General features: G+C 42.0%; 1 protein-coding gene across 1 annotated transcript in view; it reads left to right on the top strand.

Moving 5' to 3' along the window:
• LOC109308157 (macrophage mannose receptor 1-like) overlaps positions 1-13,382 on the top strand; it is a 61,826-nt gene that overhangs the window by 12,551 nt on the left and 35,893 nt on the right. The window contains exons 9-17 of the mRNA XM_019532457.1: positions 1,251-1,364; positions 2,316-2,431; positions 7,568-7,716; positions 9,086-9,285; positions 9,683-9,804; positions 10,923-11,013; positions 12,184-12,328; positions 12,918-12,953; positions 13,055-13,224. Coding sequence (XP_019388002.1) covers positions 1,251-1,364; positions 2,316-2,431; positions 7,568-7,716; positions 9,086-9,285; positions 9,683-9,804; positions 10,923-11,013; positions 12,184-12,328; positions 12,918-12,953; positions 13,055-13,224 — 1,143 coding nt within the window. The remainder of the gene's footprint in view (positions 1-1,250; positions 1,365-2,315; positions 2,432-7,567; positions 7,717-9,085; positions 9,286-9,682; positions 9,805-10,922; positions 11,014-12,183; positions 12,329-12,917; positions 12,954-13,054; positions 13,225-13,382) is intronic.

Below are 13,382 nucleotides of genomic sequence, written 5' to 3'. Positions count from 1 at the left end.
CCCCAACCCCTACCCACTGTCCCAGACCCATCAATGGCTGCCTTGACTGGCCACAGTATCCTGGCGCTTTAAAGAAGAAAAAAAAGCCCTCCACTCACCAGCTGCTGCAGCAGCCATTGGGGCCTTTGGGGGCTTGTGGCAGAGCCTCCCCCCCACAGTATGGGGTGGAGGGGATCACCCCCCTGCCTGGCAGGAGCCAGTGAGTGTGAGGCTTTTTTGGGGGGGGAGGGAAGTGCTGGGATGCTGGAGTCGGATGAGGCAGCCATTGATAGGGCTGGGAGAGTGGGCAGGGGATGAGGCCAGAGATTCAGCTGATTCGGTGGGAGTTTAATCTCCAAACCAGATTTGGCCGAATCAATTTGGGACAGTGATTCAAATCACTAAAACGAATCACTGTGCCCGAATCGGCTGAATCCAAATCCAAAGTGAATACTAGCTGCTTTACACAGGCCTAATAAATATCCTTTCAGTTACTGCCAGCCTGCAGGAACTAAAAGCTTCTTCAGACCTTACTATCTGTTGCTCCCAGGACAAAGCATATTTCATTGACTTCAATAATAAGAATTTATGGTATAGCAAGCATGAAATAGCTACATAGACTTTTTTTAAAAAAAAAGATCATGTTTTTCTTGAAGGACATGGACAAAAAAAAAGGGAACTCTAAATGAAGAGACTAGCCATTCCTAATGCACTTCAGCAATATGCTTAGATACTACTCAGACAAGAAGAATACTAATTTACTTTTCTCAGCAGTCACGGCAGAAGAAGTAAATGCCCATTGTAATACTCTGAACTGTGAGGGTAGGAATACCCTCCTAAATATTATCTGTTTTAATGATCTAAGATGGTTTAGAGAGAGCGGAAGAGTCCTCCAGTGGAATATTTAAAGATAAAGGGAGGAACTCTTGCATGGCCAAGATAAAGAAGGAGACATAGTCATGTCAGAGAGGAGGGTGGAGACTTGAAATGATTAAAACCAAACCTGAGGTTGGCTGTAAGTCCAGCCTTGGGATAAGTTAATGATCAATCTAATTCTGGTTCTGATTTGTTCTGAAACTTTAAAGGAAAAACTCATGGCTCGGATGGTTTAGTCAGGGATGTTCCTGCCTTGAGCAGTGGGCTGGACTAGGTGACTTTGTGATGTACCTTCCAGCACTGCATTCCTATGATTTTAAACAGGAATAAGAACTGTTCCAAAGACTTTGAATACCTCTTCATTAGCATTTATTTTCTCCACCTGCCATGTTCAGGATGGGTACTGGGCAGATGATGACTGTGAAAAGAAATTCGGGTACATTTGTAAACGGAAACCTCTGGCAGAAGAACCTGGGGAGGCTGAGATTATTGACCAAGGCTGCCAGAAGGTAAGTGCGAAATAAAATGTGTCACGATCCATGGAGGTTATTTGGTGTATTTGTTTCACATTCTATGAAATGATGTTACCTTTTAGGATTTCATCAATAGTAACCACTCAGCTTTCATACTAGCAGGTTGTTTTTCTGCCTTTTGATAATTTTCACACCAAAAATGGCTCTTAGGCAATGCTTGACCTGAATTACTTTCTCAGTTCCTTGTGCCTCCTCGTCTCAGTATACTGCTTTCTGTGAATTGAGCAGTTCTATGCAGCTTTGGTCATACATGAATAATCTCTTGAAGATCACTGATAAGGAACTCAACATAGTTATCCATGTTGAGTTCATGCTAATCATGGCACTTATCCAAATGAAGTATTCCAAAGACACTGAGACATAGGACTGTGAACTGGAAAGAAAATACATTCAGTTTATGGTTGATCAAACACTTTGTGTCCCACAGCTCTAATTACAAAGCAGTTGTTTTCCATGACCAAGTCAGAGTATAGATGGACAAACACTGATGTCTTTCTGTGTCATGTAGATCTCTGAAGGCCACAAATGTCTTGCACCCGAACTAGTGTTTGATGAAATGTCCCATTGTTAACAAACAGGGAGGAAAACATGGTAGCACAGTTCACTTTCAGTTAACCAGGAAGCAGATCAAAATCCTAATTTAGCCACAGTTTTAAGGGGAGCTGTGCAGTGTTTCTAAGCATATAATTTAATTGCAAACCACAGGTAACTTGTAGGACGCTCTCAGAAGCTTCTCTGTGGAATATACTCATGGCGAAGGAATGACAGTCCTATCTAACCCTGCCACTATCACTGCTTGGTTATTGCATTGGAAACATGGCATAACATTAATACAAGGTTTAGAAGTGTAGCATACAGCTAATGTATACTGTGTAATTTCACAATCTGACAATAACATGCATGCATATCTGATGTTTATGTTGACAGGGCTGGAAAAGACATGGTTTTTACTGTTACTTAGTTGGACAAGTACCCGCAACATTTTCTGAAGCCAAGCAAATGTGTGAAAATAACAAAGCTTTCCTAGTTACTGTGCAAGACAGGTATGAAAGAATATTTCTACATTTATAATTAAGTTGGAAAAACCAAAGAAGCTTCTGTGTTCTACATGTATTAATAATAAGTGTTGCTGCATAGCTATTGCTCATTGACTGGCAATTACCTGGGGGTGGTGAACAAATTTATAAAAAGCAGAGTTATCTGGGACACCTGAAAGGGTGTGCATGCATGTGTGTATGTCTAAACACACACACATATATACATTTGTATATACATATATACACATGTATATATGTGTGTATGTATATATATATAGTATATGTGTGTGTATACTACATATACACACACATACGTAATATATACCCACATGTGCACGTGTGTGTGTGTGCTTGTGGGTGTGTGTATGTATGTATATTAGGCTGTACGAAATGCCCGTGTTTAATTTCAGTTTCTTGTTCGGTGTTCCAGAGGGACAGTGTTTCATTTTGGTGTTTTGGAGGGCTGTCCGAAATGGGTGTGCTTTGTTTCGCTTTGCATTTGGTGTTTTGCGGGGACAGTGATTCATTTCAGTGTTTTGAATCACTGTCCTGTTTCATTTCACCTGAAACTCTTTCAGAGCTGTTTTGGAATTTCGACGATGTTTCGGCTATAGGTTATAATGGGGAATCACAAAACTCCCAAAACTTTGTCATTTCTTGCCTGATTCAGATGAAACTTGCAGGGATGCTAGCCCCTTCTGAGGCCATGGAGCTTGCCAGGTTTCAAGGAGATAGGTGCAGGGATTTCTGGGAAACTGTACCTCAGGCTGTTGACAAGCACAACTCGTGACATGTGACTCTGTGTGTTAAGGTGCAGCAGGATGGAAACTGCAGGGATGGTAGCTCCTGTTCTCACCCTCACAACTCCACTGTAACCAGTAAGCCTTAGGCCTCTCAAAGATCTTACAGGTCTTGGCTTTCCCCAGCCAGGACTGTGCGGTGGCTGGAGGTTATCAGGTGTCTCCTGCTTCTACCTGCCTTTCACCAGGGATGTTCATGGTCTTGGCATTTCCTGGGGCTGCCATGCCACTGGCAGTCCCACCCAGGCCTCCCACCCTGGCAAGGTGCAGTTTTAGGTCATGCCCAGGGTGATGTGAGGCCTTCTCCTCTCCATATAGCCCCAGCCCTGATGCCTCCAAGTTCTTCCTGGCATAAGAGCTCAGCAGGGAGATGTTATTCTAATGCTGGCAGTGCTGGTGAGAAACTAAACTGCCACCTTCAGCTCTGAGACTGGGGCATTAAATGGCCACCCTCATTAGCACCTGTCCTGCCACATACATAGCCCCTTGTGCAGGCATGACAGAGGCCTGTCAGGTTTCAGGCAGAGTGGAGCAGGGGTTTCTGTGAAACTGCACCTCAAACTGCTGAAAGCAAAACTCGTGTTGTGTGTGTTAAAGGGTGTAGGTCATAGCCGTGTTGGTCTAAGGAAATAGCCCAGACAAGGCTCTTAGGGTCAATCTGATATCTTTTATTAGACCAATGGAATAGCTGGAGAAATTCTTCTTTGCAAGGGTTTAAAAACCCTTCATCAAGCTGTGGAAGCATCTAGTTGATGTGTGTGTGCTCTTCCTGGATGGAAGGAATAGTGAAGAAACCAGAGGCTGGTATGCAGCGCAGGCAAGAAAGCCAGTCAGTGAAAATGGAAATGGAAGCATCAGGGCGTGAGAGACTGGGATAGGGGGGAAAGTACCTGACTCCCAAGGTACCTCTCCACTTTCCCCTGCTACTTCCCTCCTCCATACCTCCCTCCCAGCCTCTTACCCCCTAATGCCTCCATTTCCATTTTCACTGACTGGTTTTCTTGCCTGCATTGCATGCCAGCCTCTGGCATCTTTACTATTCCTTCCATCCAGGAAGAGTGCGCATACACCAACTAGAGGCTTCCTCAGCCTGATGAAGGGTTTTAAACCCAAAAGCCCATGCCTAACAGATGCCATCCCAGGCAGCAAAGCTGAGCTCACCTGGAGCCTCACAACTCCACTGCAACCAGCAAGCCTCAGGCCTCTTAAAGATCTTAGGGGTCTGGGGTTTCCCCAGCCAGGACTGTGCATGCGTGTGGTGGATGGAGGTTATAAAATGTGTCCTACCCACCTTTCATGAAGGAGATCCTCGGTCCTGGCATTTCCTGGGCCTCCCGACCCTGGCAGGCTGAAGTTTTAGTGGTCATGCCCAGGACCTGGGGCCTCCTCCTTCCCCATAGCCCCAGCTCATACCTCCAAGTTCATCCTGGCATGGCAGCTCAGCAGGGACATATTCTTCCCCTGCTGGCTGCTGATGCAGTGACTGCCACCTGCAGCTCTGACTGTGGGATATTAAATGGTTTTAAAAAAATGAAAAAAGGAAATAGGTGTGGATGGAGTGAGGAGGGTGGCACTCCATCTGCAGGTGAAGCCTGGGGAACCCCAGCATCAGGAGGTTCATCTTGAGGAACACCAGCTGCTCCACAAAACCAGGATCCAAGCAGGTGTGGTGGGGTGTCACAACATCCCCAACAATGCTGAACACCTCTCACTCGGAGCACTGGTCAGTGGACAGGACAGGTGCTCCCGGGCAACCGTGGCCAGATCCTGCCACATCTGCTTGTGGCTTGCCCAATAGGCCAAGAGGTTGCCGTCCAGTGGCTCCATGTCCTCAGCAAGATAGGTAGCCACCAAAGCCTTGGTACTACCTGCCTGAGGCTGGGGTTTGATACATCTGGACCCCACCATGGAAGTCATGCCCTTAGCCCAAATTGGCAGCGACTGGCATGGATGAGACTGGCTGGTGCTGGGAGTGATGGTATGGGAAAGTAGCTCTCCCTCTTCCATGTCCCCTCGCCTCTGCCATTCTGCCTCCCTAACTCTGTTTACCAGCACCTCCGTCTCCTGACTGAGGGTTTTGGTGCTGCCTGTGCAAATACTCCCCTTCACTCTTGGGTCACACATTCCTGCCAACATGTGGACCATACTGGATCGCAGTGGATCCAGCCATTTTTTGATGCCCTCCTTCAGCTGCTTCATCAGTGCCTGCACCTCTGGTGAAAGCAGCTTGCCACAGAGAGGAACACTGATCCCCTGGAACTTCTCCCCCGGTATTTCTCCTTCTTGCCCTGGCTGGTCTGACATCGGCAGTGCAGGCAGATAGCATACTTGGGATCATCTCCCACCTCAGAATGATCCCACACCACATTGCTCCCTTGCTTCTGGGGTGCAGGTGTGGATCCTGCCTGATCCCCACCTCCTCAGCAGGCAGAGGCACAACAACAGAAGGAGCAGACTCAGCTGAGCTACTTGCCTCTACAACCTCAACCTCCCATGAAGTGCCTTCCTGAGAAGGAGATCTGGCTCTAGGGGAACTTTGAGGGGTATGGAACACAAACTCAGATTCCTCCTTGGCCCCCAGAGTTTCTTTTGCTAGGGTGTTCAGGTCCCCTGCTTCCAGATTAAGCTCCTCCTCTGGCACTGGAAGGCTTAGGCTGGCAACTGAAATGGGGGTGGAGGAGACTGTAAATGACATGCTGGTGTGCTGCTTGTCATGCAGGTGGTTATTATTATGGCTGGTGTTATTGGACAGGGTGCAGATGCAGGCACTGGTTCCACCTCCTTGCTGCCACTAGCACCAGAAGAAGCCTCATACCTACTAGTGCTAGGGAAGAGGCTGCATCTAAGTTTGGGGAGCAGGGGGGAGGAACTTACAGCTCCCTCTCCCTCCCCGGCCAAAAGACCTGGCACCTGCCTTTCCAGCATGCCTCATATTGTATGTGCTGGAAAGAAGTGTGTGTGTGTGTGTGTGTGCATGTGTGAGCGTGCGTGCACATGTATGTGTGTGTGTAATATTAAATGTATGTGTATTGAGTGCTTTCTAAGCAAAGCACTGCTTTCTTTTTTGTTTGCAGGGGAAAAATATAATAATAAAAAATAACAGGATTCTTGGGGAAGAGTAGGTGAGGGTAAAGAAATAGGAAAGGATTGGCAAATGGCTACAACTTGGTAGCAAGGCACTATCAAGCTGCAAGCTTACAGACTGATGCTGCAGTGCGCTCAGTCTACTGCTCCTGTTGAGACAGACATAGCTACAAAATGGCAGACTCAGTTCACAAATACAGCCTTTTTATGCTGTTTCTCTGTCCCTCCTCCAGATCACTGGGCTTGGAAGGGACATCAGGGACAGGTCATTGTCACTAGCTGGCTACCAATGTCAATATCAGAGCTGTCCTTCCCCCCCTCTTCCCCTCCCTCTTTCCCTTTAAGCCCACTTTTGAAACAGCTCAAAACAGCTCTGAAACATCCGAAACATTTCGGAAACATCTGAATCATTTCAGAAAATGTCCAAAATGTTTCAGTGGCCTATTTCATTTGGGAGCTGTTTTGGAGCCCTGTGTTTTGTTTCAGATTTGGTGTTTCAACCGTCGAAACATCTGAATCTAAAACTAAATGAAACATCTGCCGAAATTTTGCACAGCCCTAATGTATATGTATATATAAATACATAAACTATGTATGCCATCAATTCTTGTCCTATGGAAATGTAAGTACTAGCAGGAGCTTTTATATATATATATATATATATATATATATTTATCTGCCCTATTCTCAAGCCCCTAATTCAGAAATTGTGTGGCCCCAAAAATCATGACTTTGCCTTAAAAATAATTAACTTTGAAAAATAAGACCTTTTTCAATACTACTTTTTATTTCCCTTCCAGATTTTGAGTCTTTCAGCTTTACTTTTTCAAACTTTTTTTCTCTGCAGCTAATAAGACTAGAAACTCTCTGTTTATTTCTAACAAAAGTTGAGATTTTTCTCATAATATGTTTAAGGCATTGCGACTTATCACAAGTCTAATGGTAAAATTGCAGGAGCTGACAGCATTGTATCTTGCACTTATCTTGTCTTTGTATATCGAATTTAAAAGTCCCTGCAAATCAACCAAGTTGCTATGTACTTCAGTGCTCATTATTGTACAGTACAAAGAAAAAAGTACAAATCTAAATTATAGCATGATGAGTATATCTTCTAAGCTCTATTAACTAAATTAACAGACAATTATAATGTTACTAATGGTTTTGATGAAATAATTTTGTTTGATGACTGATTTGATGCAAATGAAAACCGTGGAAGAATTTTGGCTTGACATTGAGTACATAATGGTTCTTCTCACAGATATGAACAAGCGTTTCTGACTTCCCAGATTGGGCATAGACCCACAAAATATTTCTGGATTGGCCTTTCAGATGTAGAAGAACAAGGTACTTTCAAGTGGGCCAATGGTGACAAGATTCTGTTCACTCACTGGAATTCAGGCATGCCTGGTATGTACTGCAGTGCTATGTGAATGGGACAGCAACCTAGGAAGAATGACACAAAGGCTAGGTACAGACATTCAAAGATAGAATTGATCTAAATTGTGAGGTTTTCAGTAGGCAATGTAGTTTAGATTGGTAATGAGCAGAAACACATTTGCCCCTTGAGGGGGACGGGGACAAATTTTAGACCAAGTTCCACCATTTTTAAACCAGCTTACATACGCCAAACTTATGTTTTGTTATGGGTTTCATAGTTTCATAGTTAGTAGGGTTGGACGGGACCTGAGCAGATCATCAAGTCTGACCCCTTGCCATGAGAAGGAAAGAGTACTCGGGTCAAACGACCCTGGCAAGTTGTCTTTCTAGCCTCCTTTTAAAGACCCCCAGGGTAGAAGTTAGCACCACTTCTCTTGGAAGTTGTTTCCAGATCCTAACTGCCCTAACTGTGAAGTTGCGCCTCCTGATATCTAGCTTGAATCTACTCTCCGTCAACTTACGGCTGTTATTCCTTGTTACTCCCAGTAGTGCTCAGGTGAACAGGGACTCTCCCATTGCCTGCTGGTCTCCCTTGGTCAGTTTATAGATGGCTACCATATCCCCCCTCAGCCTTCTCTTGTGGAGGCCGAACAGGTTCAGGTCTCGCAGCCTCTCCTCATAGGGCCTGCCCTGCTGACCCCTGATCATACGAGTGGCCCTCCTCTGGACCTTCTCCATGTTGTCCACATCCCTCCTGAAGTGTGGCGCCCAGAACTGGATGCAGTACTCCAACTGTGGCCTGATCAATGTCATATAGAGGGGGAGGATCACCTCCTTGGACCAGGTTATAAACCAGTTTCCAATCAGTTATACTGGTAAAAGTGTAATGTCTGTACCTGGCCAGAAAGGTCTGAAGTTGGTCTCTGAGAATTAAAAAAAAACAAACCTGCTAGCAAAAAGAAAAAGAAAAACCCTAGAGGGAAGAGTTACAGCCTGAAACTGAAATTTGCTGTATTTTAACTCAGAATAATGCAATCCACCTAGGTATGCTGGCAGCCTATCCACTGCTTGTTCTGATTGCTGAACATTTCCCTTAAACTATTTAGGTCTTTAAGTACTTGACCATTGGTTTAATCCACTTCCACTACTTGTGGGTGGAATTCCATGCATGCTTTCTATGAGGTCAAATGATAAATATCATGATTTTTATTGGGTGTGGGAGTTGCTCAAATGACACAAGTTACTGCTGCTTGTATGCAGTTAGAATGTGTGAGTCCATGTGACATGAAATTTCTAGGAAAAACTAAAACCTATGCCCTGTGTATATTTAAATTCAAACAGAAGTTTAGGTGTATTCAGTTTAATACTTTATACATTTGTCTCTCTTTTTTTCATTAAGGGAGGGAGGCAGGTTGTGTTGTCATGAGAACAGGAACTGCAGCTGGATTATGGGATGTTTTGAGCTGTGAACAGAAAACACTGTTCCTCTGTAAGCAGTTGGTGCAGGGAGCAACTCCTCCTCCTCCACCAACAACAGCTCCTCCACTTTCATGTCCAGAGGAATGGGTTTCATCCACCCATAGTAGCTTATGCTTCAAAGTAAGTATTAAATGTCTGTGATCAAAGCACTTGTTTTCATAAGATATACATTGGATAAATCCAAAGAAAACCTTGACTACAAATTTACCCAGTAGCAATTTATACTGAAGTAGCTCTTTTATCCTGAGGGATGCATGCTGAAGAACCATATTCACATGAAACTAATGTATGGATCATAGAGAATCAGGGAAGATAGAGAAGAGGAGGATGAAATAACCAAACTCAAGAAATGACCAGATGGCATAGATGAGGATTTTTTTTAGTACAGTTAGAGCTTAGTGGTTAAGCCTAGGCATAAACAGCTAGATGGGAGACGGGGAGAGTAAGCAGGACCAAAATAGTCATTTCTTGATTTCTTTGATGCTTGTACATTCTTTAATTACATGTTATTTTGCAGCTTTTTAGCAAAGAAAGAAAATATAAGAAGTCATGGTTTGAGGCTAGAGATTTTTGTAGAGCAGTAGGAGGAGATCTTGCTGCTATCCATACTGAAGAAGAACAAAATGTAATAGTTAAATTGTGAGTATCTGCACAACTTTATTCTTTCACTTTTGACATGTGACACACACATAACAAAAATGTCCTTCAAGAAACAGTTGATTCCAACTGCACATCTATACATTTATATCAATTTGTAACTCTGCATGGTTTTGGAAGTGCTACCAGGAGAGAAGGTGGCTATGCAAACAAGAATTGAGGAGGTAGTTCTGTGTTGGACAAGGAAAATGTAGTGGAGTAAAAGGGAAAGAAAGAGACTACCAAGCTGATGTTGGTAACAGAACAGAGGTATAAGACTGGATTAGATATGTGGCTTGAAGCTAAGTGACTTAGGGCCTTGAAACTGAGGAAAATTTATTAGACTGTGCACTGTACATTTGTTGGTATAGTTGGTAGCAGAGATTCAAAAATGGGATAAGTCAGTCAGAGAGATGGAAAGGTGGTTTTAGCTAACCATTGTGGATGGGCTCCCTGGTTTATACTACTGACACCAGTCATCCAAGTGGTGAAGTATTCTAAAGACACTGAGACTGTGGCACTTCAGAATAGAGAAAATAGGTTCAATTTATAGTTGATCAAAAAGTAAAAAAAAAAAAGTTACAATATGAAAAAGTCAAATTCATTTCCATTACACGGGTTTAAATAAAACAAACAGTCCTTGGATTTAATTTTTAAAACCAAAACTATTAAAGCACATTTTTGGTCATTCAGATGCTCAGTTTGAACAACTTTAATTTGCTGATTTTTTTGGGTGGGGGCAGGGAGGAGTTTCATGGTCCTCTTGCTTTAATGCTTAAAATAAAATACATGCTTAAATTAGGGTCTTAATTTGCCTGAGATACCATGTATAGTAACTCTGCAGTTGTAGTCTTTCTTGAAGAGAAGTGTGTATCACCCCTTGAAGCCAGTATAAGTGTGTTCATCTGTGGATACTGGGGATTAAATAATTACATTTAAATAATTTGCTAAGGGATCAAATATTTTGTATATCTATACAGAATGTCAGAGTGATGTTACAGGAAACATTCAAATTTGTTGTCATGGTGCAAGTCTGAAGACACTTGTGTGAATCACACACATCCTTCTCTTCTAATGAAATATCCTGTGCTCCCTTTGCATATTTATATTCAATGCTTTAGGCGGAAAGGAAGTTATTCGTCTTCATATTACTGGATGGGTTTTAACAACTTGGATCCTGACAAAGGATATACTTGGAGTGATGGCTCTGCAGTAAGGAATTTACTTTTTTGTAATAAAGTTGTCTTTTGTAATATTGTTTCTAGAAATCTTTACAAGGCCATTTCTTGCTTCTCTCCTCCTTCCCTCCTAAACTACCACATGTGATCCTCCAGCAAGATTTTTGCGAATATATGTGGCAATATAATGCATCTGTTACTCACCACTGCATGCTTCTTTATGGTGGAACCTGATCAAAGTGTATGTGTCTATTTGAGTTGCAACATTTGGCAGCTGTAAAGTATCAACTGTAGACTACAGTTTCTTCCTATAACCACCTGTAGGTTTCTTATATTGCTTTGGAAAATGTAATATTACTAGCTCCATGAAGAATTTCCAATCCTGCTGACTCAAACAGTACAAATTAGAAGACTTCTATGGGTTCCATCAAAGAGATGGTCGATCAAATTTTGCTCCAGCTAAAGATTTTGAATGCTTTGCAAGACAGACCAAACTAGAATGCAGTAGAATAGTCCAATCTGAAGATGATGGAGTGGGTATGGCAAAGCCTACATTAGACAAGAAAGGTTCCAATAGAAGATGGTATTAAGAAAATGACATCACAATGCATTCAAAATTGGTTCCACTTAAGAACACTTGTTTAAACTTTTGCCATATTGCCCAGCACCTTGAAACTTCCTAATTTTCATTTGAATACAGCAAACAGTATGTTTCCCCCCTCCTTTACATACCTTACATATATTTATAAATAGTTTTATAAAATGGATGAAGATAACCTAAGCAATGTGGCTTTCCAACTGTTCAGTTGACAGAAGTCATGAAGATATGAAGATACTTGTACACATGATTAGTCGCAGGTGGGATCATCAGCATACCCAAGTAGTAGTTAAGACTAGGTTATAAACCTACTTTACTCCATCCTTATAAAGTATGTCATAGCTGATGTCTCTTGTTTACATGGGATAGGTACAACTCCTTAAACCTATTACCATGTAAATTGCCCTAAGGAGTCACTACATAAGGTAAGGTCATTTTCCATTTCCTCATCCAGAGAGATCTGTAATATTCAGAGTCTTATAATTGGCCCAATAAGTACAAGGCAGAGTTGAAATAAAATCACTTCTCTGTGGACATCACAGTGCAGTGCTAGATCATGATTCATCTTTAGGAGAAAGTAGTAACAGAGCTGTGTTTTTGTCATAGGTAAGTTATGAAAATTGGGCAGAAGGAGAACCCAATAACTATGGAGGAAATGAAAAATGTGGCGTATTTTATGGATACAGTGACATGGAGTGGAATGATGTATTTTGTGAGAATATGAATTCCTGGGCTTGTCAAATACAAAAAGGTAAAAAAGTTATAGGCAAACAGAGCACAGTGATACAATGTAAGGATGGGAAATCAAATCTCAACATTAAATTTAGATTTTTCATTGCCACACTTGGTCTTCTTGAAGAAGAGACCACAAGCTGATTGGAAAAATGTTTATCTTTATTAGGGTGGTTTCTAGCATCCATTTTCTGCAGGCTCTTCTGGATGGAAATAGCTCTGTAAACTAAATGTGTCCTAAGACAACATCAAAACACTTAATTTCTCTATTCAGGAACAGTCTATAACTTTGAATTTTACTTCATGAAATGCATTTTAGGATACGGATTTGAAAGTAGTTTCCAATCTACAATTTGCATGGGGAATGTATTAATTCCAATAGGTTGATAGCATGAATATTTGCTTTTAATTCCAACTATTTATTGCTGGAACTTAAAATATTGATGAATACTTCGTGAACTTTAACTTTCTTTCAGATATTTTATGAATTGTAACAGAAACATAACATATCAAACAATACTGGAGTTTGTATTACTTTAAAAATAACTTTCATTTAGAAAGCATTCTTTTGGTTTATCTCACATTCATATTTTATTTTTATTTTGCAGGAGCATCTTTAAAACCAGAACCAAGTAACACATTTGGTAAGCTGTTTATTTTCTGTCACAAGAAACAAAATATTATATGATGATGCTTACTTTGTATTACAGATACTGTGCATGTGGTTTTATTATTTCTTTTGCAGAAGATCAATATATTCTTAGTGAAGATGGATGGATTTTATATAATGAAAAGGAGTACTATTTCAGCAAGGAAAAAATGTTTATGGAACAAGCCCGGGAGTTTTGCAAGAAAAATCATGGAGATCTTCTTGTCATTGAAAATGAAAGTGAAAACAAGTTTCTGTGGAAATATGTAAGATTTTATAGTTTCATAGTTTCATAGTAGGTCAGGAGGGACCTGAACAGATCATCTAGCCTGACCCCCTGCCACAGGCAGGAATGAATGCTGGGTTCACAAGGCCCCAGACAGGTGATCACCCAACCTTCTCTTGAATTTGCCCAAGGTAGGGG

Source organism: Crocodylus porosus, unplaced genomic scaffold, assembly GCF_001723895.1.
Source record: "Crocodylus porosus isolate Cpor-Errol unplaced genomic scaffold, CroPor_comp1, whole genome shotgun sequence".
In the NCBI taxonomy this organism is placed as follows: Eukaryota; Metazoa; Chordata; order Crocodylia; family Crocodylidae; genus Crocodylus; species Crocodylus porosus.
The sequence above is the reverse complement of the archived record's forward strand: the minus strand, read 5'-3'. Positions and strand labels throughout refer to the sequence as shown.